The sequence below is a fragment of the Apodemus sylvaticus genome, chromosome 7 (genome assembly GCF_947179515.1).
Source record: "Apodemus sylvaticus chromosome 7, mApoSyl1.1, whole genome shotgun sequence".
Taxonomy (NCBI): domain Eukaryota; kingdom Metazoa; phylum Chordata; class Mammalia; order Rodentia; family Muridae; genus Apodemus; species Apodemus sylvaticus.
Window position 1 is genome coordinate 128,554,191 of NC_067478.1, and position 27,377 is coordinate 128,581,567.

General features: G+C 40.7%; 1 protein-coding gene across 1 annotated transcript in view; it reads left to right on the forward strand.

Annotated features, from left to right (window-relative positions):
- Positions 1–27,377, forward strand: part of Dync2h1 (dynein cytoplasmic 2 heavy chain 1) — a 252,371-nt gene that overhangs the window by 120,922 nt on the left and 104,072 nt on the right. The window contains exons 58-65 of the mRNA XM_052189168.1: positions 4,804–4,927; positions 5,569–5,690; positions 16,609–16,695; positions 17,835–17,961; positions 18,865–19,006; positions 19,509–19,618; positions 24,306–24,404; positions 27,111–27,234. Of these exons, the coding sequence (XP_052045128.1) occupies positions 4,804–4,927; positions 5,569–5,690; positions 16,609–16,695; positions 17,835–17,961; positions 18,865–19,006; positions 19,509–19,618; positions 24,306–24,404; positions 27,111–27,234 (935 nt within the window). The remainder of the gene's footprint in view (positions 1–4,803; positions 4,928–5,568; positions 5,691–16,608; positions 16,696–17,834; positions 17,962–18,864; positions 19,007–19,508; positions 19,619–24,305; positions 24,405–27,110; positions 27,235–27,377) is intronic.

A 27,377-nucleotide genomic window follows, 5' to 3' on the forward strand; every position in this document is an offset into this window, starting at 1 on the left:
CTCCTGCCAGCATTCTGAGACTCTGCTAGCCCATATCAACAAGCTTACCTAACTTTCTCCTGCAAAGCTTTCCAGAGGCTTTCCCACCATGTTAGTGGGAATGTTCCCAGCACACTTCCATTCTCACTGTTGATATCTGTGATCATTTTCCAATTTTTACAAATACAGTGACCATGTGAACTGAAGGTTCTCATCCCACAACTTTAATAAATGCATTCCGAACATGTTAAGTAACTTGTCTGAAGTCACTGCTTGCAGTGACTAGTCTAGGTCTCTCTGGCTTCATATTTCATGGTCTTGGAGGTAAGGATCACTGTAAGAATTGTTTGGCCTTATCTAAAATCCAAGTTGACATGTTGTTCTGACAGTGTTATTTGGTCAAGTCATTTTTCAAGTCTTGCTCTGTTCATCTTGTATTCTCAGTATTTACTAATAAGTCCTTATTTTTGAAGAGTGTAGTTCACATGTCCATCCCATGCTCAGCACTACTTTCTTAGGTTGCTCTCTTAGTTACTCACCAGTTGCTGTGATAAAATACTCTGACACAAGCCACTTCAGGGAGAAAGGGCTTAGATACCACTCACAGTACAGTTCAAGGCTGCAGAAGCTTGATGAAGCTGGTCCCATTAGATCTAGTGTCAGGAGCCAAGGGACATAACTGCTAGAGGCCAGCTTGCTTTCTCCTTCTCTGTAGTCTGCCATCCCAGCCCCTAGGGCTTCTTCCCACTTGAATTGCCTAACTGGGTAATCCCCCATAGGCATGCTAGAGGGCATCTTAATCTAGAGAGTCCCTGACATAGCAAAGGCCTAGCTCCTAGGTCATTCCTGACCCAGATGAGATGATAATCAGTATTAACCTCACATTGGGTAAACCGCTGAGGCTTATTTCCCTTTGTATTTCCCTAAGAAATAGGTATTTCCACTATGGATTTCCACTATCCTATCCTGAGGTCTTCTCACCATGGGGATGTGCGACCATAAGGTTAGCACACTATGAGCATGGCCAACTGTGATAGCAGCCCAGTGTGAGGACATCCTACAGTAGAGCAGCCTACTCTGAGGACATTCCACAGGAGAGCAGTCCACTGTGGGGGCATTCCACCATGAGGGCATGTCTCACAGTGGAAACTGATCTCGGTCATGAAAGCAGACGAGTTCTTTTCCAAGTGCCAGCCATTTTCTTCATCCACAAAGCGAATGCAAGTACATTCTCCCCATTGCTGCCTATGGTCTCCTTTCTCTTTGAAGGGTGTCTCTAGGACCCCGCTTTTATCCAGCAGGTTCGCTGTCTCTGCCTTGCACCTTCCTGCAGGGCTTAGCTTCCTGAACAGCACATGTGCCCATCACCCCTTGCGAGGCAGAATGGCTGCTTGTGCTGCATTCACTTCGCCTGCTCATGTTCTGCAGTTGTACAGTCACAGCTGTACTCTGACACCAATTGTACAGTCACAGCTGCACTCTGACACCAATTGTACAGTCACAGCTGCACTCTGACACCAATTGTACAGTCACAGCTGCACTCTGACACCAATTGTACAGTCACAGCTGTACTCTGACACCAATTGTACAGTCACAGCTGCACTCTGACACCAATTGTACAGTCACAGCTGTACTCTGACACCAATTGTACAGTCACAGCTGTACTCTGACACCAATTGTACAGTCACAGCTGTACTCTGACACCAATTGTACAGTCACAGCTGTACTCTGACACCAATTGTACAGTCACAGCTGTACTCTGACACCAATTGTACAGTCACAGCTGCACTCTGACACCAATTGTACAGTCACAGCTGTACTCTGACACCAATTGTACAGTCACAGCTGCACTCTGACACCAATTGTACAGTCACAGCTGCACTCTGACACCAATTGTACAGTCACAGCTGCACTCTGACACCAATTGTACAGTCACAGCTGCACTCTGACACCAATTGTACAGTCACAGCTGCACTCTGACACCAATTGTACAGTCACAGCTGCACTCTGACACCAATTGTACAGTCACAGCTGCACTCTGACACCAATTGTACAGTCACAGCTGCACTCTGACACCAATTGTACAGTCACAGCTGCACTCTGACACCAATTGTACAGTCACAGCTGCACTCTGACACCAATTGTACAGTCACAGCTGCACTCTGACACCAATTGTACAGTCACAGCTGCACTCTGACACCAATTGTACAGTCACAGCTGCACTCTGACACCAATTGTACAGTCACAGCTGTACTCTGACACCAATTGTACAATCACAGCTGCACTCTGACACCAATTGTACAGTCACAGCTGTACTCTGACACCAATTGTACAGTCACAGCTGCACTCTGACACCAATTGTACAGTCACAGCTGCACTCTGACACCAATTGTACAGTCACAGCTGTACTCTGACACCAATTGTACAGTCACAGCTGCACTCTGACACCAATTGTACAGTCACAGCTGCACTCTGACACCAATTGTACAGTCACAGCTGCACTCTGACACCAATTGTACAGTCACAGCTGTACTCTGACACCAATTGTACAGTCACAGCTGCACTCTGACACCAATTGTACAGTCACAGCTGTACTCTGACACCAATTGTACAGTCACAGCTGCACTCTGACACCAATTGTACAGTCACAGCTGCACTCTGACACCAATTGTACAGTCACAGCTGTACTCTGACACCAATTGTACAGTCACAGCTGCACTCTGACACCAATTGTACAGTCACAGCTGCACTCTGACACCGATTGTACAGTCACAGCTGCACTCTGACACCGATTGTACAGTCACAGCTGCACTCTGACACCAATTGTACAGTCACAGCTGCACTCTGACACCAATTGTACAGTCACAGCTGTACTCTGACACCAATTGTACAGTCACAGCTGCACTCTGACACCGATTGTACAGTCACAGCTGCACTCTGACACCAATTGTACAGTCACAGCTGCACTCTGACACCAATTGTACAGTCACAGCTGCACTCTGACACCAATTGTACAGTCACAGCTGCACTCTGACACCAATTGTACAGTCACAGCTGCACTCTGACACCAATTATACAGTCACAGCTGTACTCTGACACCAATTGTACAGTCACAGCTGCACTCTGACACCAATTGTACAGTCACAGCTGTACTCTGACACCAATTGTACAGTCACAGCTGCACTCTGACACCAATTGTACAGTCACAGCTGCACTCTGACACCAATTGTACAGTCACAGCTGTACTCTGACACCAATTGTACAGTCACAGCTGCACTCTGACACCGATTGTACAGTCACAGCTGCACTCTGACACCGATTGTACAGTCACAGCTGTACTCTGACACCGATTGTACAGTCACAGCTGCACTCTGACACCAATTGTACAGTCACAGCTGCACTCTGACACCAATTGTACAGTCACAGCTGCACTCTGACACCAATTGTACAGTCACAGCTGCACTCTGACACCAATTGTACAGTCACAGCTGCACTCTGACACCAATTGTACAGTCACAGCTGCACTCTGACACCAATTGTACAGTCACAGCTGCACTCTGACACCAATTATACAGTCACAGCTGTACTCTGACACCAATTGTACAGTCACAGCTGCACTCTGACACCAATTGTACAGTCACAGCTGTACTCTGACACTAATTGTACAGTCACAGCTGCACTCTGACACCAATTGTACAGTCACAGCTGTACTCTGACACCAATTGTACAGTCACAGCTGCACTCTGACACCAATTGTACAGTCACAGCTGCACTCTGACACCGATTGTACAGTCACAGCTGCACTCTGACACCAATTGTACAGTCACAGCTGCACTCTGACACCGATTGTACAGTCACAGCTGTACTCTGACACCAATTGTACAGTCACAGCTGCACTCTGACACCAATTGTACAGTCACAGCTGCACTCTGACACCAATTGTACAGTCACAGCTGTACTCTGACACCAATTGTACAGGTACAGCTGTACTCTGACACGTTTTGTAGGTTGGGCCGTTTCCTGTGGTTGGCATCATGGCTGCCTATCAGTTTTTTCATGGATCAGTCTTAATATTTCCTTTATTATTTCTCAGACTAAGTTTTATCTAAATATATAGTACAGAGAAATTTCATATCGAAATATAAGTATCTTTTCTCTGCAAGTGATTATTCAAAGTACTAAGAAAGAGAGAAATGCCTGGGAATCTTTAAGAATGGCCACTATTTAATAATTTAATCCTTACACAGTAGAAAAGCATTGTGATTTTACTACAGGTTACTGATGAAGAAAACATTCTGTGAGTGAGAGGAAAAAGAGGATGGTAAAGGAGGAGAAGTAAGAGAATAAGGGAGGAGTGAGGGACTTAGAATAGTGCAAGTCATAAGCTGGAAAGGCTGAGGATTGACTAGACGTGAGGCCACTTAGCTTCTAGTCTTTGATCAGATGTTGGTGCTGGGGTTTGTGCTGCTGATATCCATGTTGGTGTTAAGGAGTCCTTATGTTAGAAGTTCCTTGAAGACTATGGGAGAATGTCTAGACTGGAAGTGTGCAGTACTTGACGTGTTGGGAGAGAGAACTGAACCTCAGTGTGATTCACTCACTGCACATCCTGTTCCAGGTAACGTATGGGATGGCAGGTGGACTGTGTCACGCTCTCAAACCCTGTGCTCCTTGTTCACTAAAACACGGTGGTCATGAGCTCTGTGTTAGAGCTGCGCAGCCTCGATTGCTAACTGATTGGCTTTAAGTGCTATTCATGTCATGTTTATTTAGAAAGAGCAATTTTGAGTCGGCCATATTTGAGTTACTATGCCTTCTTCTTAGCTTCCTTGCAAAACGGGGTGTGAGAGAAGACATTGCAACTTTTGACGCACGGAACATCCCTAAAGAGATACGAGAGAGCGTGGAGGAGCTTCTCTTCAAAAACAAAGCCTCTTTCGATCCAAAGGTAGTTTCCGTTTTAAGCTGTGTATTTGACTGTGGGACACTTTGTCATCACCAAGCATTTGTCTAGATCATGTAAAAGCTTAAGTTACAAGGCCCAGGCTTCAGCTTTCCTGCCCACGTGGCTTTGGGTCCAGAGTGCGCCGCCCTGTGGCTTATCCTTTTCTTTCCTCCCCCTCGGCCCCACGCCATTGCCAGCATTGCTTTCCTTCTGCTGGGCACTTCCGTAGCAGTGGGCATCTGTTTCCCCATACTTGTATCAACCCTCAATGAAGTTTAACTTCAATGATTCTGATACTTTTTAAATTATTTATTTAAATGTTAAACCTTTGACATCAGTAACAATGCTTTTAAAATTTCACTTAATATATCACATGTAGAAAGAAAATGGTATGCACACTCTATAAGTAAGACAGAACAGTCTTGTTGGTTCATGTGAATTCTGCGAGATCAGATGTGCTTAAAGGAGACTGACTTGAAACTGCAAGCAGAGTTCATACTTATTTTTTCAATAAAAAACAGTTTACTATAGTTTAAACGATCAATTAAAAGCCTAAGTAAAATAAATGAGTAGATAAAATGTTGACGTTAACTTTGTGTGTCTGATGTTAAGCAGGTACTGGGTACCTTGTAATGTTTTTTCAGAATGCTAAGCGTGCCAGCACTGCAGCTGCTCCTCTGGCTGCTTGGGTTAAGGCCAATGTGCAGTACTCCCATGTCTTGGAACGGATCCAGCCCCTGGAAACAGAGCAGTCAGGATTAGAATTGTAAGTCAAACACAAAGTATGGGGTGGTCTGACCTGCATTACAGTCAGTTTAATACCTGTGTTGTATTGTTTACATTGTATGGTTTTGACTTCTTTATCAAAAATCAAATGTCGTTAGGTATATAGGTTTATTTCTGGGTCTTTAAATGGATCCATTGATGCACCTGTTAGTTTCTATATCAATACTGTGCAGTTTTTGTTACTGCTGTTCTGTAGTGTAGCTTGAAATCAGGGATAGTGATTTCTCCAGAAATTTTTTGTTGTTGTTCAGGATTGATTTAGCTATCCTGGGTTTTGTTTTTCCATATGAAACTGAGAATTGATCTTTCAAGATCAGTAAAGAATTGTGGTGGAATTTTGATGGGGATTGCATTGAATCCATAGATTGCTTTTTTAAGATGGCCATTTTCACTGTTAATCCTGCCTATCCATGAGCATGGGAGATCTTTCCATCTTCTGAGAGCTTCCTCAAATTTCTTCTTTAGAGACTTGAAGTTCATACAGGTCTTTCACTTGCTTGGCTAGAGTTACCCCAAGATATTTTATTTTATTTGTGGTTATTGTGAAGGTTTCACGAACTCCTTTCTCAGCCTGTTTATCATTGGTGTAGAGGAGGGCTACCTACCAATTTTTTTGAGTTGATTTTGTATTCAAACACTTTGCTGAAGGTGTTTATCAGCTGTAAGAGTTCTGGTAGAAGTTTTGGGGTCACTTATGTATACTATCGTATTACCTGTGAATAGTGAAACTTTGACTTCTTCCTTTTCAATTTGTGTCCCTTTGACCTATTTTAGCTGTCTTGTTGCTCTAGCACTTCAGGAACTATATTGAATAGCTATGGAGAGAGTTGGCAGCCTTGTCTAGTCTCTGAATTTAATGGAATTGCTTTACATATCTCTGCATTTAATTTGGTGGTGCCTATTGACTTGCTGTATATTGCCTTAATTGTGGTTAGGTATGTTCCTTGTATCCCTGCTCTAAGACTTGAAAGGGGTATTGGGTTTTGTTAAACACTTTTTGGACATTTAGTGAGATGATCATGTTTTTTTTTTTTTTTTTTCGTTTCAGTTTGTTTATATGAAGGATTACATTGACGAATTTCTTTTTGTATATTGATTCACCCCTGCATCCCTGAGATGAAACCTACTTGATAGTGTTGGGTGATGTCTTTGATGTGTTCTTGGGTTCACTTTGGGAGTATTTTATTGAGTATTTTTGCATCAGTCTTCATAAGGGAAATTGGTCTGAAATTCTCTTTCTTTGTTGAGCCTTTGTGTGGTTCCTTTATCAGGGTGACTGTGGCCTCACAGAATGAGTTTGACAGTGTTCCTTCTGTTTCTATTTTGTGGAATAGTTTGAGAAGTATTGGCATTAGCTCTTCTTTGAAAGTCTGGTAAAATTCTACACTAAAACTATCTGGCTGAGAGCTTTTTTTTGGTTGTGAGACTTTAATGGTTGCTTCTGTTTCCTAAGGGTTATAGGACTATTGAAATAGTTTACTTGATCTTGATTTAACTTTAGTAATTGGTATCTGTCTAAAAGAAATCATCCATTTTGTTTAGATTTTCCAATTTTGTGGACTACAGTATTTTGAAGTAATATCTAATGATTCTTTGGATTTCCTCAGTGTTTGTTGTTATGTCTTCCTTTTCCTTTCTGATTTTGTTAATTTGGATACTGTTTCTCTGCCTTTTAGTTAGTTTGGCTAAGGGCTCGTCTATTTTGTTGATTTTTCTCAAAGAACCAGTTTTTGGTTTCATTGGTTCTTTTTATTGTTCCCTTGTTTCTAACTGATTGAATTCAATCCTGAATTTGATTATTTCCTGCTATTAACTTCTCTTGAGTGTGTGTGTGTGTGTGTGTGTTATCAAGAACTTTCAGGTGTGCTTTTAATTTGTCAGTATAAGAACTCTCCGACTTCTTTATGAGGGCGTTTAGTGCTGTGAACTTTCCTCTTAGCACTGTTTTCATAGTGTCCTATACATCTGGTTATGTTGTGCACTCATTTTCATTGAATTCTTGAAAGTGCTTAATTTTTCTTTTTTCCCCCCTAACTCAGTGATCATTGAGTAGAGAGTTGTTCAGTTTCCATGAATATGTAGGCTTTCTTTTATTTTTTTGCTGTTGTTGAAGCCTAGCTTTAATCCATGGTGATCTGATAAGATACATGAGGTTATTTCGGTCTTCTTGCATCTGTTGAGGCTTGCTTTGTGACATATGGTCAGTTTTGCAGGTTATGTGAAGAACTGAGAAGAAGGAAGGCATATTCTTTTGTGTTTGAGTGACATGTTCTATAGATGTCTGTTAGGTCCGTTTGCATCATAACCTCTGTTAGTTTCATTATTTCTCTAACTAGCTTCTGCCTCGATGTCCACTGGTGAGAATGGAGTGTTGAGGTCTCCTACTATTAATGTATGGGGTTCTATGTATGATTTAAAGTTCAGTAATGTTTGTTTTATGAATGGGGGTGCCCTTGCATTTGGGCATAGATGTTCAGAATTGAGATGTTCTCTTGGTGGATTTTTTCTTTGATGAGTATGAAGTGTCCTCCTGTGTCTGTTTTGGTAACTTTTGGTTGAAAGTCTATTTTATTAGATATTAGAATAGCTACTTCAGCTTTTGGGGGGAGCGGGTCTGTTTCCTTGGAAACAATTTTTCAGCCCTTTATATTGAGATAATGACTATCTTTGTTGTTAAGTTACAGAAGAATGATGGACTGTGTTTATGCATCTTATATCTTTTTACTGGGAATTAAGTCCATTGATGTTGTGAGATATTAATGACCAATGATTGTTAGTTACTTCCTGTTATTTTAATGTTGGTGATATTTGTGTGTGTGTTTCTCTTTTTATTTTAATAGTGTGGAATTATTTCTTGTGTTTTCATTAATATAGTTACCCTCCTTTTGTAGAGTCTTCCTTCTATTATCGTCTGTAAGGCTGGGTTAGTGGAAAGGTATTGTTTAAATTTGGTTTTGTCATAGACTATCTGGGTTTTTCCATCTATGGTGATTAAAATTTTGCTGAGTATAGTAATCTCTTAGGACCTCTACAGAGGCTCTTCAAGCTTTTAGAGTCTCTATTAACAAATCTGGTGTAATTCTGATAGGTCTGCCTTTATATGTTACTTGGCCTTTTCCCTCTCCTGCTGCTTTTAAAATCCTTTCTATGTTCTATATAGTGTTGAAGTGTTTTGATTATTATGTAATGGGAGGATTTTCTTTTCTGGCTCAATCCGTTTGGTGTTCTGGAAGCTTCTTCTCTTTTCTTTTCTTTCTTTTTTTTGTTTTTGTCTTTAGTGTTTAATGTATTTTCTTCTTTTTGTATTGGATACTTTATTTATTTAATTTAGATGTTCTCCCCTTTCCTGGTTCCCCTCCGCAAACCTCCTGTCCCCCTGCTTCTATTATGGCGCTCCTCACCCACCCCCCCACTCCCACCTCACCGCCCTGGCACTCCCCTGCACTGGGGCACTGAGCCTTCAGAGGACAAAGGGCGTCTCCTCCATTTGATGCCCAACAAGGCCATCCTTTGCTACATATGCAGCAGAGCCCTGGGTCCCTCCATGTGTACTCTTTGGTTGGTGGTTTAGTCCTTGGGAGCTTTGGGGGTCTGGTTGGCTCCTATTGTTCCTCCTCCTGTGGGTTACAAACCCCTTCAGCTCCTTCAGTCCTTTCCCTAACTCCTCCGTTGGCATCCCCATGCTCAGTCTAATGGCTGGCAGCCAGCATCCTCATCCGTATTTGTCAGGCTCAGGCAGAGCCTCTCAGGAGACAGCTATATCAGGCTCCTGTCAGCACACACTTGTTGCCATCAGCAATAGTGTCTGGGTTTGGTGTCTGTATATAGGATGGATCCCCAGGTGGGGCAGTCTCTGGATGGCCTTTCCTTCGGTCTCTGCTCCACACTTTGTCCCCATATTTCCTTTAGACAGGACCAATTCTGGGTTAAAATTTGGAGATGACTGGGAAGCCCCATCCCTCACCTGGAGCCCTGCTGAACCTCTGGAGATGGTCTCTGCAGGTTCTCCCTCCCTTTGGTGGGCATCTCAGCCAATCTCATTCCTATTGGGTCCTGGGGGCCTCTTGCTTTCCAGGTATCTGGGACTTTCTGGTGGCTCTTCCCAGTTTCTCATCCCCCTTTGCTACGCACCTATGTTCATTTTCCTGTCCCTCTGTCATCTCCATCACCTTCCATACCTGTTCCTGCCCCCTCTTCCCTTCCCCCTCCTCTCTTTCTCCAAAGTCCTTCCCACCCTCTACCTCTACCTCCTGTGAGTATTTTGTTCCCTCTTCTAAGAAGGACTGAAGCATCCACACTTTGTTCTTCTTCCTCGTGAAGGTGCTCTGTGAGTTGTATTGTGGCTATTGTAAACTTTTTACCTAATAGTCACTTATCAGTGTTTGATATTTTCTAGTTCCATCCATTTGCTTGCGGATTTCATGAAGCCATTGTTTTTAATAGCTGAGTTCAATGTGTAAATGTACCACATTTTCTGCATCCATTCCTCTGTTGAAGAACATCTGGGTTCTTTGCAGCTTTTGGCTATTATAAATAATGCTGCTATGAATACAGTAGAACATGTGTCCTTGTTATATGTTGAAGCATCTTTTGGGTCTATGCCCAGAAATGGTATAGTTGGGTCCTCAGGTACTATTATATCCAATTTTCTTAGGAACTGCCAGACTGATTTCCAGAATGATTGTACCAGCTTGCAGTCCCACCAGCGTTGTTCCTCTTTCTTCACCAGCATCCACATCCTTACCTGAGTTTTTGATCTTAGCCATTTTGTGTGTGAGGTAGAATCTCTGGGTTGTTTCAATTTGCATTTCCATGTTGACTGAGGACATCAAGCTGTATTACAGAGCAATAATGATAAAAACTGCATGGTATTCATACAGAGATAGGCAGATAGATCAATAGAATTGAAGACCCAAAATGAACCATACACCTATGGCCACTTGATCTTTGACAAAGAAGCTAAAACCATTCAGTGGAAAAACAGCATTTTCAACAGATGGTGCTGGCTCAACTGCCTATCAGCATGTAGAAAAATGCAAATCGATCCATTCTTATCTTCTTATACAAAGCTCAAGTCCAAGTGTATCAAGGACCTCCACATAAAACCAGACACACTGAAACTAATAGAAGAGAAAGTGGGGAAGAGCCTCAAACACATGGGCAAAGGGGAAATTTTCCTGAACAGAACACTAAAGGCCTATGCTCTAAGATCAACAATCAACAAATGGGACCTCATAAAATTGAAAAGCCTCTGTAAGGCAAAGGACACTGTCAATAGGACAAAACGGCAACAAACAAGTTGGGAAAAGATTTTTACCAACCCTACATGTGATAGAGGGCTCCAATATATATACAAAGAGCTCAAGAAGTTAGAACCAGAGAACCAAATAACCCTATTAAAAATGGTATACAAAGCTAAACAAAGAATTCTCAACTGAGGAATCTTGAATGGCCGAGAAGCACCTGAACAATGTTCCAGAAGCTTTATGTAGCTTTATAACCATTTCTTTCTTTAGGTTAGGGACATTTTCTTCTATGATTTTGTTGTATATGTGTTTTAGGCCTTTGAGTTGGGAATATTTTCCTTCTTTTGTTTATATTCTTGTTAGGTTTAGTCTTTTCACAATGTTCCAAATTTCCTGGGTGTTTTGTGTTATGAACATTTTAGATTTTATATTTTCTTTCACTGATACTTTTAATTTCTTCTATTGTATCTTCTATTCCTGAGATTGTCTCTTTTATCTATTGTATTCTTTTGGTAATGCTTATTTCTATAGTTCCTGTTCTCTTCCCAATGTTTTCCATATCCAGGATCTCCTCAGTTTATGCTTTCTTTATTGCTTCCATTTCCCTTTTCAGGTCTTGGAAAGTTTTATTCACATCCTTCACCTGTTTGATTATATTTTCCTGTATTTCTTTATATTTATTTGCGTCTTCTTTTAATTCCTCTACCTGTATGAATGTGTTTCCCACTATTTCCTTAAGAGATTTATTCACGTCTTCTTTAAGGGCTCTATCATTCTTATAAGATTTAAGATCCTCTTCTTGTGCTTCAGTTTTGTTAGGATACTCAGGGTTTGTGGAACTGGGGTACTGGCTTTGGTGATGCCATACTGCTGTGGGTCTTATTGATTATGTGCTTAGGCTCTCTGGGTTCCCTGGTGTTGGCTGGATAATCCTGATGATAGCAGGATTTCTTTGGCAAGAAAGGGAAGCCATGAGTCAGACAATGGAGGTCAAGGTCCTGGACTTTGATGGCTGTGCCTCAGGCAGACCCCACTGCAGGCTGCGTCTCAGTCGGACCCAACTCAGATGGTGGGCAAATCTGACTGCGCTGTGATTGGTGGAGCAGGAATCCAGTCTGGTTAGTCTTGGAGAACTGAAGGTTTTCAAGAGGAAGCAGTTTGATCTTTGGATTCCTCAAAGGTCCTCCCAACTAACAAGTGAGCCCAGAGCTAGGGCTTTTGGGACCAAGCACAACTCACTTCTGCAGACTGTTTCTGGTGAACTAAGGGGGTTGGTCGGCGGAATTGGTCTAGCAGGGATCCAAGCTGGTTAGTTTTGGGGCCCCAAAGTTTTCCACAGGGAAGCAAGACACTCTTCAGGTCCCACAAGTCTCCTCCAGGCTGAAGAGCAAGCCCAGAACTATACAGTGGAGCTCAGGGGACTGCTCATGCATCCCTCCGGCTGTCCCAGGGTGGCAGGTGGGTCTGACTTGCACGCCATTCTATTATCATAGATGTTCAGTATTGGAGTGGCTTGTAGCTAGTGATTTGATGGGCTTGTTCCAGCATGTGGCCTCTGGGCCTTGTTAAAGGTGCAGATATTCTCGCTCCTTCCAGATGCAGTGTGAGATATGCTTAGAGTAGGGTAAAGCCTTCCAGCCTGAACTGAACCTTTAGGTGACTTTGTCCACACACTGCCATTCAGAGCTTCATTTCTGCTGCTATAGAATCCTAATTTTAGAGTGGGAGCACATTTCTGTTGGCTTCCAGAGTGCAGCTTTGTTCTTGGAAAAGTAGTGCTATTTGTTTCCTTGTGCTTTGTATGTTACCTTGTGATTTTTCTCTTTGAAAATTTGTAGGACCCTATTTCTGGGGTTTTGGGTGGGGTATACTCAGAGCACATGTTGGTCCTGGAGATGTTTATTATTCTTCAGTAGTTTTCTTCTGTGCCTGTTCTTACACTGGATTGTTGCTGTGCATACCGGGCTGCAGATTTGTGCAGTTATCACTCAGGAAACTCCGTGGAATGCTTCACTACAGTCAGCAAGTCCCAGAGTGGTTGTACGAGCTTGTTAGGTTCTTCCGTGAACTTCTTCGTTCATTGTTTGATAATTTTAATTTATTTGTAAATGAACTGTCCATTTCACAAATATAGTAAGATTTCAATTTTATCTTCTCAACAGGATGATATACTTTTGAAATTATTATTTTTTTGTGGTTAACTTTATTTTTTTTTTTAAATTTTAAGAACTTATTTTAAGAACAGTGAAATCCTTTGGTAAAGATTCCAGGAAATGCTGCTTACCACTGTTTGCCTTCTACTCTCATGATTAGATGAATACATGAATTCATGATTTCCCCTTGCCACATAGCACACACCAGAACAAACCTGAGGCTCTGCTAGGCTCCTCCTGTAAGAAGCTGCTCTAGTCAGAAGGATTATGGGAGGACGACCTTCATTTTTGTGATCAGAAACTTCTACTTATGTGCTGTTAGAATGTTGGAAGTAATCTAGTGTTTTCTTAGATTTGGTCTTAATAATTTCTGGTTTCTGGTAATAGTTACGGCACTTTGTCTAAAATAGAGAAAGGTCTCTCGTCGGAGGAACCTTGGCTCAGGGATTCCTCCTTTAGTGCTTACAGTGCGCCCACTGCCTTCCATGTCTGCACTCCTGTGTTCTAGTGTCTCAGTGGTTTGCTCCCATCACTGCACTGTCCTGTTGATATTTCCAGGGCTCTATTGATATATTCCAATTTCTTTCTCTAACATTCTCTCTATTGATCTGAGTGTGTAATTTTTATGTCAGTTTTCTTCCTGACCTGTAACCATGCATTCATTTGCTTTGTTTTGGTTCTGGTTAAGAATCATTCTTGACATTGCAAGTCCTTGACTTTGAGTAATCAGCATACCATTGTAGAAACTAGAGTGTGTGTGGCTTGTTACTGTATACAGGTGTGAGGAGGCAGTATTCAGGTGTAGACTGCCCAGTGTTGACTACTTTTCAGGATCTGGGGACTCCTTTTAGGCATTCACTTTTCCCATAAAGAAACATCATGGTTCTGGTTTTATGTGGGGGTCCTTGGTCCACTTGGACTTGAGCTTTGTACAGGGAGATAAGAATGGATTGATTTGCATTCTTCTACATGCTGACCGGCAGTCGAACCAGCACCATTTGTTGAAAATACTGTCTTTTTTCCACTGGATGGTTTTAGCTCCTTTGTCAAAGATCAAGTGACTATACGTATATGGGTTCATTTCTTGGTCCTCAATTCTATTCCATTGTTCTGTCTGCCTGTCACTGTACCAATTCTATGCAGTTTGTATCACTATTGCTCTGTAGTACTGCTTGAAGTCTGGGATGGTGATTCCCCCAGGAGTTCTTTTATTGTTGAGAATAGTTCTTACTATCCTGGGTGTTTTGCACCCTGAAACTAATAGAAGAGAAAGTGGGGAAGAGCCTTTAATACATAGGCACAGGGGAAAAGTTCCTGAACAGAACACCAGTGCTTATGCTCTAAGATCAAGAATAAAATTGCAAAGTGTCTGTAAGGCAAATGACACTGTCAATAGGACAAAATGATAACCAACCGATTAGGAAATGATCTTTATCAATCTTACCTCTGATAGAGGGCTAATATCCAATATACAAAGAACTCAAGAAATTAAACTCTAGACAATCAAATAACCCTATTAAAAATGGGGTACAGAGCTAACCTAAGAATTCTTAGAGTTTCTGAGAGGAAACTCAAATGGTTGAGAAGCACCTAAAAAGTGTTCAACATCCTTAGTCATCAGGGAAATGCAAATCAAAACAACCCCAAGATTCCGCCTCACACCAGTCAAGATCAAAAACTCAGGTGACAGCAGATACTGACCAGGATGTGGAGAAAGAGGAACACTCCTCCATTGTTGGTGGGATTACAAGACGGTACAACCACTCTGGAAATCAGTCTGGCAGTTCCTCAGAAAATTGGATATATTATTACCTGAGGATCTAGCTATACCACTTTTTGTCATATACCCAAAAAATGTTTCAACATATAACAAGGCTACATGCTCCACTATATTCATAGAAGCCTTATTTATAATAACCAGAAGCTGGAAAGAACCCAGATGTCCTTCAATAGAGGAATGGATGCAGAAAATGTCCTACATTTACATAGTGGAATACTTCTCAGCTATTAAAAACAATGAATTCTTGAAATTTTTAGGCAAATGCATGGAACTAGAAAATTCTGAGTGAGGTAACCCAGTCACAAAAGAACATGCATGGTATGTACTCACTGAAAAGTGGATATTAGCCCTAAAACTCAGAATACCCAAGATTCAATTCACAGACCACAAGAAGTTCAAGAAGGACGACCAAAGTGTGGGTGCTTCAGTCCTTCTTAGAAGGGTAACACAATACTCACAGGAGCAAATACAGAGTGTGGAATGTAGCCTGAAGGAAAGGCCGTCCAGAGACTGCACCACCTTGGCATCTATCCCATATACAGACACCAAACCTAGAAACTATTGTGGATGCCAAGAAGTACTTGCTGACAGGAACCTGATATAGCTGTCTCCTGACAGGCTCTTCCAGAGCCTGACAAATGCAGATGAGGATGCTTGCAGCCAACCATTGGACTGAGCACAGGGTACCCAATGGAGGAGTTAGGGAAAGGACTGAAGGAGCTGAAGAGGTTTGCAGCCCCATAGGAAGAACAACATCAACTAACCAGACCACCCAGAGCTCCCGTGGACTAAACCACCAACCAGAGTCCACATGGAGGGACCCATGGCTCTGGCTGCATAGGTAGCAGAGGATGGCCTTGTTGGACATTAACGCGAGGAGACTCCTTTGGTCTTCTGAAGGCTCCATGCTCCAGTGTAGGGGAATGGGAGGGTGGGGAAGCAGGAATGGGTGGATTGGTGGGGCACACCCTCATAGAAGTAGAAGGGGGTACTCGATAAGGGGATTCTGGGGGGAAATTGGGAAAGGGCATTACATTTGCAATGTACATAAATAAAATATCCAATAAAAATGATTAAGCATTAAAAAAATAACCGAAGCATCATGTTTGTATATATGCTGTTAGTGAGGCTATCTAGAGTTGGGTGTATTGTCAGTCAGGTGTGATTATTTTTAAGCTGATGTAAAAGTTATTTCAAGGGAGGGGTAGAGTGTATCCTACTAACTTTTAGACACGTTTGTGTCTCCCTCTTTTTTGTTACTTTCAGAGACAGATGTTGTTCACCTTCTCTGAGTGTTCAGAATTGTGTGTAGTTTATTCTACTTCTCACAGGCATCTGGGAGTTTTTATTCTGGCCTAAGTACATAGTTTCCAAGTTTCCTTTGCTACACTTTTAAAATTCTCTTTATCATATATGCAGGGCATGTGTATTCATATCTGTGGCATCATGTTATATTGTTTTTAAAGAATATAGATGAACATGTTTTCCATTTTCATTTAGAAATTCTCCAGTCACTATTCTTTTAAATTATAAATTCTGAGAAGCACTATGCATAGTGCTTCACTTTTATTTTGGTAGTGCTTCATATAGCAATGAAGAAGTGTAAAAACACTGAACTACAGTAGCTCTATCACATTTACTGCAATATGACTTTTTAAAATGCTGCTTTAATGTTGATGTCTAGCATACAGTGACATCTAAAGCTGAATTATACTTTAGGAATTTGAAGAAAACTGAAGACAGAAAAAGAAAGCTAGAAGATCTTCTGAACTCTGTTGGTCAGAAAGTGTCAGAACTCAAGGAAAAGTAAGTTTGGTCTGGACTGAAGTGCGCCTGAGCACACTGCAAGGTTTCACATCCAGGTTGTAACTGTGGCTTTTCCCCTTTTCTCATCTCTCTCAGGTCGAGACTGGGAAAGAGCAGTTAAGATGCTCTATTTACTTAGCTATGTGACCTTTCATGCCTCTGGTCCCAGTACTTAGGACATGGAGAAAGAGGATCAGGGTATAAGATTATCCTCGGCTACATGGCTAGATACAGGGCATCCTGGGTTACTGAAATATAAATCAAAGAAAACAAAAAACAAAGCTAAAATAAATAATAATAATACCTTTATACAATTTTTTCTATTGTTGTTACTAGGGCTCAAAATCAGGGTCCTGTTCATGCTGAGAAAAACTGCTAATTATAGAAAAAAATGTAAAGCACTATTTTAAATTGTGTGTTAAATTTCCTTTCTGATGGGACTGTGGGGAAGTGATTATGGAAGAAATCCCAGCATTGAGCTCTGGCCTCTACATGTTCCTGCACAGATGAACATACCCACACGGCAAACAGTGCACACATGCATACATCGTACACTTAACATATGTAAAAGACTGCTAAAATCTGGCAGATACACACCAACTGAGAGACAGTATTTAGTAAACCAGATAGTTCTGTTTTGCAGGTAGATGTTTGAGAGGATTAGGCCAAGAAGTATGGTGAGAGGAAGAGAGTGGGTAAAAGATGCTCAAGAAAATTTCAAAGATAGGGTATGTTATCATCATGTCAAAAGTTCACATGCTAGTGGATAGGTTTGTGCAACTAGAGTAGAAAAAAGCTTACAAAGAGTGGTTGCTCAATTCTTAGGGTCAGGACTTTAAGAAGTGTTTTGAGAAATGTGTATAGAATGTGGCTGTAGACGCTCTGTTTGGTCTTTGAGCATACGGAGTGAGATACTGTATTGATTTTTGGTACACATGAGGGAGGGACCCTAGGAATTTGTGTTTCGCTTATATTGTACCATGGGCTCTACTAGAAAGGCCTTAATTATAATTGTATATGTTTGTATTCTTGCCTGTCTTAATAATAGTATTCCATACTCACATGTATGGATCAGCATATCTCAAGGATAAGTGAATACACTTGTTTTGTTTCTGATCATATATTACTTGTTTTCTTAGATTTCAGAGCAGGACTTCAGAAGCTGCCAAACTGGAAGCTGAGGTCAGCAAGGCACAGGAGACCATCAAGGCCGCAGAGGTTCTCATCAGTCAGCTGGACAGAGAGCATAGGAGGTGGAATGCCCAGGTTTGTTTAGGAGAAGAGTCTCAAAACACAGGAGTCCTGACATGTAATTAATGTATTTGTTTAAACAATAAAAAGACACAAGGCAAAATAGCCATTAGCTTATTGCTGGCCTTTGACAGACCTTCTAGAGGTAAGTGGTCACTACTTATTGAAGTAATCTTTAAGCAAAGTGTATACACTTTAGGAAAATCCAACCTGTTCCCCTTTGGCTCGCCCGTGTTGTTGAGGGCAAGGATCTGTGGAGGGCAAGGATAGGAGGGAAGTTACCTTTACCATGTAACATTAACATTCAGTATTGCTCACCATTTGTTTCTTTTTGATATATGTTTCATCATTTCAACATTGGTAACATTTTTTGTTTCTTTTAAATTTTTTAGATTTCGTTTTGCAGGGAGTATGCAAATAACGTGTTTATTTTTGGAGACATCTTGTATTGAAAACTTTAAAAATCTTTGAGTTCTTCTGGTTTGGTGGTTTGACTATGCTTGGCCCATAGGAAGTGGCACTATTAGGATGTGTGGCCTTGTTGGAGAAAGTGTGTCACTGTGTAGTTGGGCTTTGAGGTCTCCTAGTGCTCAGGCTATAACCAGTGTGGAAAAAGACCCTCCTTGTGACTGCTTTTTGGTCAAGGTATAGAATTCTCGGCTCCTCCAGCCCCATGTCTGACTGCACACTGCCATGCTTCCTGCCACAGTGATATTGGACTAAGCCTCTGAGACTAACCCAGGCCCAAGTCAGTGTTTGCCTTGGTAAGCGCTGCCTTGGTCATGCGTCTCTTTATTTTGAAATGTTGATGACTGAGTTATTATGGTGTTAACAACTCTAGCCAGGGCTGGTCATCTCCCACCTGTGATGCCGCTTTCCCTTCTGAAAGAGCACCCCACACTCACTGTCTGCTTCCAGGTTGCGGAGATAGCTGAAGAGCTAGCTACCCTCCCCAAAAGAGCTCAGCTGGCGGCCGCTTTCATCACCTATCTCTCTGCTGCTCCAGAAGGCCTCAGGAAGAACTGTCTGGAAGAGTGGACCAAGGCAGCAGGCCTTGAGAGTGCGTATTGATATATTTCTTTATGCCAAGAGTGGCCCTTCCACTTCTGTCTCCTTTACTGCTTTTACATTGAATTTTGTGTATGTTTAATCACCAAGGATACTATGAGTACTTCAGATTTGCCAAGTCTGTTTCATTATTATAAATTGTTTCATTATTATAAGTTTTCTACTCCTACATCCATGCTAGAAACAGACCTCCTTCTGAAATATTTTTAATTTTACATGAATGTAGCTAAATATATTATTTTTACATTAATTTAAGCTGCTAAAATGAAATAGGAGGCTCTAAATTTTCTTGTGAATTTTGTGAAACATTCTCTCAGAATTAATGAATTAATAGTTCTGTTCATTTTCACATTCTTGGGTGCGTCCTTCCCCCAGGTTTCTATTGTGGTGCGTAGGAGTGGGGGCCAGGCTAGGCCTGCCATGGGCCTGTTGTGCTAGTCGGTCTGTCAAATGCTGATTGCTGTAGTGACTGCTTGATACATTTCTCTTTTCAGAATTTGATCTCAGGCGGTTTCTTTGTACTGAAAGTGAGCAGTTGATCTGGAAAAGTGAAGGCCTTCCATCTGATGACCTTTCCATTGAGAACGCCCTTGTGATCTTACAGGTAACAGATGAGATTGTCTCAGTGCTGTGACACTTAAAGGGCTGCAGGGCATGCAAATATGCATGTTTCTATTCCTAAATCTCAAATATATTGGTAATTAAAGATGATTATCTACAGTACAACATACTTTATGTTTTAATTTAATAAAAAAGTGTAAGCTAAGATGGCCTTTTTTGATGATAGAACACTCAAAATTGAACTTTCTAATAGTAATAGTTATATTTTAGAGAACCCTAATTGATCTCATGGTCTATTTTTTATTTCTCTTTAACTTACCAAACAACGTTCTAAAATGAGAAACTAAGTTTTAGGTTACAAACAAGAAATGAGCACATGTATATTTTGGAAACTTGTTTCATGTAGCATGTGTTTTCTTACAGTTGAAAATACTTTCTTGGCAGCAAATGTAAAGGCACATTCAAAGCCATGGGTTCAAACACCGTAGTCTAAAACTTATGCTGCCGAGTGCTCATTTCATGTCCACACAGAGTGTGTTTTGTTCGCTCTGTTTGCTTAGCCTCCCTGCCTCTCCCTGCCTCCCCTACCTCAGCCTCCCTGTCTCCCTGCCTCCCCAATACCTCAGCCTCCCTGTCTCCCTGCCTCCCCTACCAGCCTCCCTGCCCCTCCCTGCCTCCCCTACCTCAGCCTCCTACCCCTCCCTGCCTCCCCTACCTCAGCCTCCCTGTCTCCCTGCCTTCCCCTACCTCAGCCTCCCTGTCTCCCTGCCTTCCCCTACCTCAGCCTCCCTGTCTCCCTGCCTTCCCCTACCTCAGCCTCCCTGTCTCCCTGCCTACCCGCTACCTCTGCCTCCCTGTCTCCCTGCCTCCCCTACCTCTGCCTCCCTGTCTCCCTGCCTCCCTTGTACCTCAGCCTCCCTGTCTCCCTGCCTCCCTGTCTCCCTGACTCCCTGTACCTCAGCCTCCCTGTCTCTCTGCCCTTCCTGGGACCTCTCCACTGGTCCCCTTCTCACAGTTATGCCTTTTGTTTTCTTTTGTGACTTAATGAACAAATTGTAAGCTTTGAATGAATTTTGTTCTTATCATTAACTTATAACTTTCACAATTTGTACATTTGCTTATTATATGTGTGTGCATGTGTATAACGGAGATCAGTAAGCATCATGCCCGCGTTTTCTCCCCTTCTCTCATGTGGTCAGGCTTGGGCACCAGTGTCTTCACCAGCTGAGCTGTTCTTGCAAGCCCAGGCCAATCACATACTAACTTTCCTGCTAAGTGATAGGAATTTATTTTTTATCTCAATAGCTTATACTTTATAACACTATTATTTTCTCTTCTTTCTGAAACCTTTATTCCTGAACATTTTTCTTTTGTTTTCTACTTATCCCCAAGACGTGTGTGCGTGCGTGTATTATATAAATTCTATATAATACATATAATTTATACATATTATATATAATATATATTTTACATATATATATATATATATATATATATATATATAAATAATATGATCTTGGTTTGGGTTCTGTTAATTTCTTTAATTTTGTCTTATTAGACCTTTTAACTGTCCATACTTTAGTTCAGTATACTGGTGAACTGCCTAAAAGAGATTGTTGACTACAAATTGAGTGGTTTTCTTCACTTAAGTTGATTTTAATGTTTTTCTGTTTATTTTTTAAACAACTGGAAGAAGCATCTGGAGTCCCAGTTACTCTTTAGATAGCATACTAGCATGTTGCCTACACTGTTTTCTGCTGCCCTCTGCCCTGTCTTTGTCACTTGTCATTCTTTCCTTCTTCCCATTGTAGTAATCAAAGGCAGCCCTGATTTCCAGACGTAAAGCCTGCCACAGTGGCTTACTCCTGCTAGCCTGGCACCGGGACTAAAGCAGATGATTGTAGAGTTCAAGGCTACATACAAGTAGTGGGTCTATCTCTCAAAAACCCAAAGCAAAACAAACCATAAACCACCCCTACAAAAGCCATGGTCGTTTAAGAATTATTTCCTAAAAGTGGGTGATAGTGAGGGGAAGCCTTTAGAAAACATGTCCCCCCCTGGGGGGGCAGAGGTTGCTAATAACTGAAAAGACAGCTGTATTCAGAATTGGGTTTGATAGTCAATATGGAAAGTTGCCTTTGAATTTAATTTTAATATGTCAAAATTTTTTGGATACTCATATACACTTCTAATGCACTCTCCTTCCAAAAAAAAATTCTGTTGGAAAATAGATGAGAATGAATTTGCATTATAGTAAATATTGTATCTCAAGCTAAGGTAGGATAGGGCTGAAATATGCTGTAGTCTAGTCACATGTGTGGTTGGGAAGTACATGCTAGTAACATCTTCTATGAACACACTAGGTGTGGTTTGTGAAATTATGTAAGGACTGACTACTTGCATATCATGTTATCCAGGATGGCTCTGTACTTGATATGTGGCCTTGAAGTTGACCTTGAACTTCGGATCTTTCTGACTCTATTTCACACGTACTGGTATTATCTATAGGCCTAAGTCAAGATGGTGGCTCCCTCTGTCATAAGGAGTACATGGATTTGATCACAGATAGCGTGTCTCTACCTTTCTTTATCTTTGGCTCTTACTGACTTCCCAAAAATATTTCAGAGTTTGTTTTCCAGTCAAAACGTATTCCTCCTTTCACTACTTACTTCCCAATCCATTAATCTTCTAAAAGGACCCAGATGATCCACCTGTTTAGAAGTTCAGTGCAGTGGTAGGTAACCCTACCCTGTCAGAGACTTTGAGTGTATCATACAGGGCAGGCCAGGCAGCTCTCCTTTATAAACCCTTTCTTGTCCTCTCTATCCTCATGCTGTTTTGCTTATTACTCTTGAGGGAGGTACCATAATCTTAGCCTAGTAATTCTGGGTACAAATCTGTGACTTCTTGTTACTGTTTCCTCAATTTTTAGTTAGTTTTTCTCTAGTCTTACTAAATGTATTTCTCAGGTATCCCTAGAAGCATCGTGCTTACTTAGATTCACTTCTAATGACTTCATTTTGTATCTAGAAGATTTCACGTGCCCGCCAGCCAGCACTTTCCCCTTTGTGTTGCATGTTTTCTTTTCTTGAGTGATGTTAATCTGCTCATTCTGTAGCTGCCATTAGTATATGCCAATGGCTTTCTATTGTCTGCAGTTTGCAACTTTCAATATTCTTAGACATGGCTAATGAAGTTCTTCATGATCAGGCAGTCTTTACTAATTCTTACTTCTGTCATGTTAAGTGCATGCCCACACTTTCATAATCCAGATCTGCCAGACTACTGAAGTTTCCAAATAGTCAACCTTTTTATCTTCTTTTTCATTGTTGAATTATCCCCTTTACCTTATCTTGGCTTATTTGACTTGGCTTTTCCTACTCCCAACTCTGTATGTGTCCTGTGTATCTTATGTGCTTCCTGATCATGTAGTTTTCATTCTTGCTTCTTAATTGGATATGAAGTCACTGAAGGTAAGGTAATAAACCCTCCTCATTTCTGGGCCCCTTGTCTGTTTTCCTGTGGTTGTTACTTAGCATGGTAGGTGAATAAATTTTTGAATGGTAGCTTATCATTTGTAATCAGCTATAATATGTTAAGTGTAAATTTTAGCTACATTTTATCATGGAACACAGATAAAATGTACCTTAGAAATTTTGCTAAAGTTCTATAAAGAAGTATAAGTACAGTGGAAACCAACCTTTAAATTTGTTACAGCACATATTTTGCTTAAATGAGAGGTTTAAAAATATTCTCACATCTTTTTTTCCCCCCTGACTGCATCAGATTATTGGTTTGAAGTCGTGGGTAAGAACTTTTTCAATTTTAAAAGTAATGATTTTGAAGGCATAAAAGAATTAATGGAACTGTGAGGTTTTTTATTACTGAATGTTAGCATAAAACCAGATCTAAACCCACAGTAACACTGAGAGGCTATTTACTAGCCACCTCATTTTGCCAGGAGTTGTGCATCTATAAAATGGCACAGTAAGAGAAACTTCTACATACAGATTCCTGATGAGAAAGTGCAGCGTTCCTTGTCTGTAGAGAGCCTGAGAACCCTAGAGCAGTTGTTCTGAGGTCCAGCATCTGTGTCGTGTCTCTACATGCTGAACTGTGTTGTGATGCCCTTCCCCTGTATGCTGCTGAAGTTACTGCTGTGTCCTTGCTGGATACAGTCCAGTCTCAGCATTGCTTCCAGTCTTCTGTGTGCTCCCTATGTCTGGAATTGTGTTGTTGTAGTGGTGGTGGTACATAAGAAACATTGGTTTATTCTTCAAAGAATTACTAGATAATGATGATTAAGAACTACCTTATGTCTGATACGTATTTTATGTTTATGTGTCGCCTCTTTTTATTTGCTCAGTTAGCACTATTGAAAGGCAGCATCACTGATTTAGAGTTAACAGTGTGAGACATACTATATAAGTGAGTTCCTACTTCTTTTGATCCTGATGGGCAACTTACGTAGTTTTCCTTTAAGGAAATTTGCACAGCATGTTCACTTTATTGCAGTTGGATTTAATTATTTACTACTTGTTCTAGTAATCTATCTACCTGCCATTTGATGCAGAGACAAGCTGCACCTTTTCTTCCATCTTGTGTTTTATGAGTTGCATCTATAAAGTCTCAGAAAATCTTATTTTGTAATTGATCTATAATTTTTAGAAGTTATTTTGTATTTAAATTAAAAACTACCATCCTCTTAAAAGAATTTTTTTCCCCACTAGAGTCGAGTGTGCCCATTTCTGATAGATCCATCTTCTCAGGCAACAGAGTGGTTAAAGACACATCTGAAGGACTCACATTTGGAAGTTATTAACCAACAGGTATGCACTCCCTATAATTTAGTTCCTTTTTTTAAAAAAAAAGATTTATTTATTTATTATATGTAAGTACACTGTAGCTGTCTTCAGACACTCCAGAAGAGGGAGTCAAATCTCCTTATAGATGGTTGTGAGCCACCATATGGTTGTTGGGATTTGAACTCAGGACCTTTGGAAGAGCAGTCAGTGCTCTTAACCGCTGAGCCATCTCTCCAGCTGTATAATTTAGCTCCTGACTTTGGATAATACAGTGAATACAGGTTGGGATCTATAATAAGAAGACACATGAAGAATGAGCTACCTGCAGAGTTGGTTGTGGGGATCCAGGAAAAAGAGTAATTCTCCTGAATTCAGGTCTGTCATTTCTAGCACAGGGGCAAACACATTTTTGGTGCTAGTGACTCATTGGAGTCCTGGGAGTTTTAATAATGAGTAGTTACAGCTTTTCATATAGAAGTTTAAGGAAGCAGAGGCCTACATTATGCCATATGGAATTGCAGACTTAAGCTTAGTTTGGACAATAAAAAAGTTGCCTGATCTGCCAAGATCCAGCCTCTGCTTGGAGAAGAAGGTTATTTGGAAGCAGTAAAAGACGGGATGGCAAGGGGGTGGGGGTTTCGGAGGGGAAACCAGGAAGGGTGATAACATGTGAAATGTAATTAAAGAAAATATCTTAAAAAAAAAATGCCGGGCGGTGGTGGCGCACGCCTGTAATCCCAGCACTCTGGGAGGCAGAGGCAGGCGGATTTCTGAGTTCGAGGCCAGCCTGGTCTACAGAGTGAGTTCCAGGACAGCCAGGGCTACACAGAGAAACCCTGTCTCGAAAAAAAAAAAAACCAAATCAAAAAAAAAAAAAAAAAAAAAAAAAAAAGAATGACTCAAAGTCAATGTTGGATACAAGCTAACAGCCATGTATTCTGCTTGAGATGACTCCGTAGACAGATCTAGACATTTCTTGCAGACCAAAGCCCAGTCTTTTATTTATACACTGATTCACTCATTACCCCAGGTAATGTAAGGTGTGTGTGTGTGTGTGTGTGTGTGTGTGTGTATGTATATATATATATATATATATATATATATATATATATATATATATATAAACATGTGTTGAAATTCGTGTTTTCAGAGTTCTTTCCCACAGCCTTAAGGGCTGTCATGAAGGTTTACCATTTTGCTGAGGAACATAGACACACCCTTACCTCTTGGACTGGTGGAATCATTAACCTTGGCAGGGAGAACATTCTCCAAGAATTTTGACAGGGAGAACCACCCTGAAGGACAAACATGAAGCAAATATATACACTGTTATACAAACAAGCCTTACATCTAGCAACTGTCAACACTTGTGGAGGTCTACACATTGATGGCCCTGCTCCAGGGACAGGAAGGTGTCACACTGTCCCTTCTATGGCAGACGTACAGAACTCTGCACGGATCTTATAGCTCCTTCTGTTTTCTTTTTCATTTCCTATTGCAGATAGAGGTTTGGATTTTTATCTTTGTAGCAATTCCTAAGTAGAGTAGAAACTTGGCTGGAAACATTTGTAGTATGGGGGACATGAAGACTTGCTGTTCAGTTGGTACAGGACTGTTTTCAGGTGTGTAGGATAAGAATATTGTAGAAAAATGCTTTCTACAAAGCTGATGAGGGACAGCAAGAACTCTCAGATTTATGAAGATACTGCACAAATTTAGAGGCTAATCATAGCTCATGAGCACACTGAAAAGTATAAAAATTAACAGAAATTACTATTGAACGATGCTTTACCTTCATGTAACTAAACTCAAAGCACTGTTGCCACTTCAGGGGGAAAAGGGCTTTACTGTCTGTCTTCCCAAGGAGATGAGATAAAAGAGGAGTGCCTCAGATATAAGCCATGGATTCCCACAGTGGAGGGCGCCTCTGCTGAGCTTCATGGGGACCGTTCTAGATAGGTTTGGTTTTTGGAACAATGAGTGGTCCTTAGCCCTGAAATGTGTTAATTTGCTCTTTGATCACTTAAGATGGAGAAATACCCTGGAGTTTTAATGCTCATTCAAGTGACAGGAAAGATGGCTTGTCAGGAAAGAACTCAGGGTCTAACATAAACACTGAGAAATGTGGTAGATTGGACCCACCAGACTGTGAAGTAACAGCATTTCTGTGCTGAACTATTAATTTTATAATTTTAATTATATTTGCTTTGTTTTTCATAAAAGAGTAAAAAATTTATATTCATATTCTCCAATTATAAAACTAAACATTTTCTGGAAAATTTTAATACCGAACCAGCATTTTATTTCTCTTGTTTAAAATAATTCAGAAAAGCTAATCTTAACTTAAAGAAAAACATAAAGAAAAATTTTCCACATTTTTTTTTAATAATTTACACTGGACTGAACACTTAAGGGTTTTGTAGGAATGGAAGAAGAGCTTGTGTTATTTAGATTTTTTTTGTCACAATATTTTTAAAGCAATATTTTTCTTATGTGTCTACTTAAAATTTATTTAAAAATTATTATTTGAAGGCTTTAAAATATTCAAGTAAAACAACTTATTACTAAATATTTGATAACCGAAAAATACCATGAATAATTTCAATTAATACTATAGGTAATAGACTTTTAAAACTTTAACTAATTTGTTAGTTTCTTTATTCATTTTGATAAGGACCTTCATAAGCATTGAGATAAAGAGCTGGTATGTGCTTTTCTTTATTACCACAGGACAGTAACTTTATTACAGCGCTTGAATTGGCAGTACGTTTTGGGAAAACCCTCATCATACAAGAGATGGATGGGGTAGAGCCTGTTCTTTATCCGCTGCTGAGACGAGATCTGGTTGCTCAAGGTAAATGTTTGAGTGTCTTGAGTTTACCCGCTTTTAAAACTTGCAAAGAGAGAAACCAGACACCAGTTTGTAAGAGTCTCTTCTGGTGGAGCTGGAAGTCATACTGAATTGCCTTGGGCATAAGGTAAAGGGCTTGGGGGACA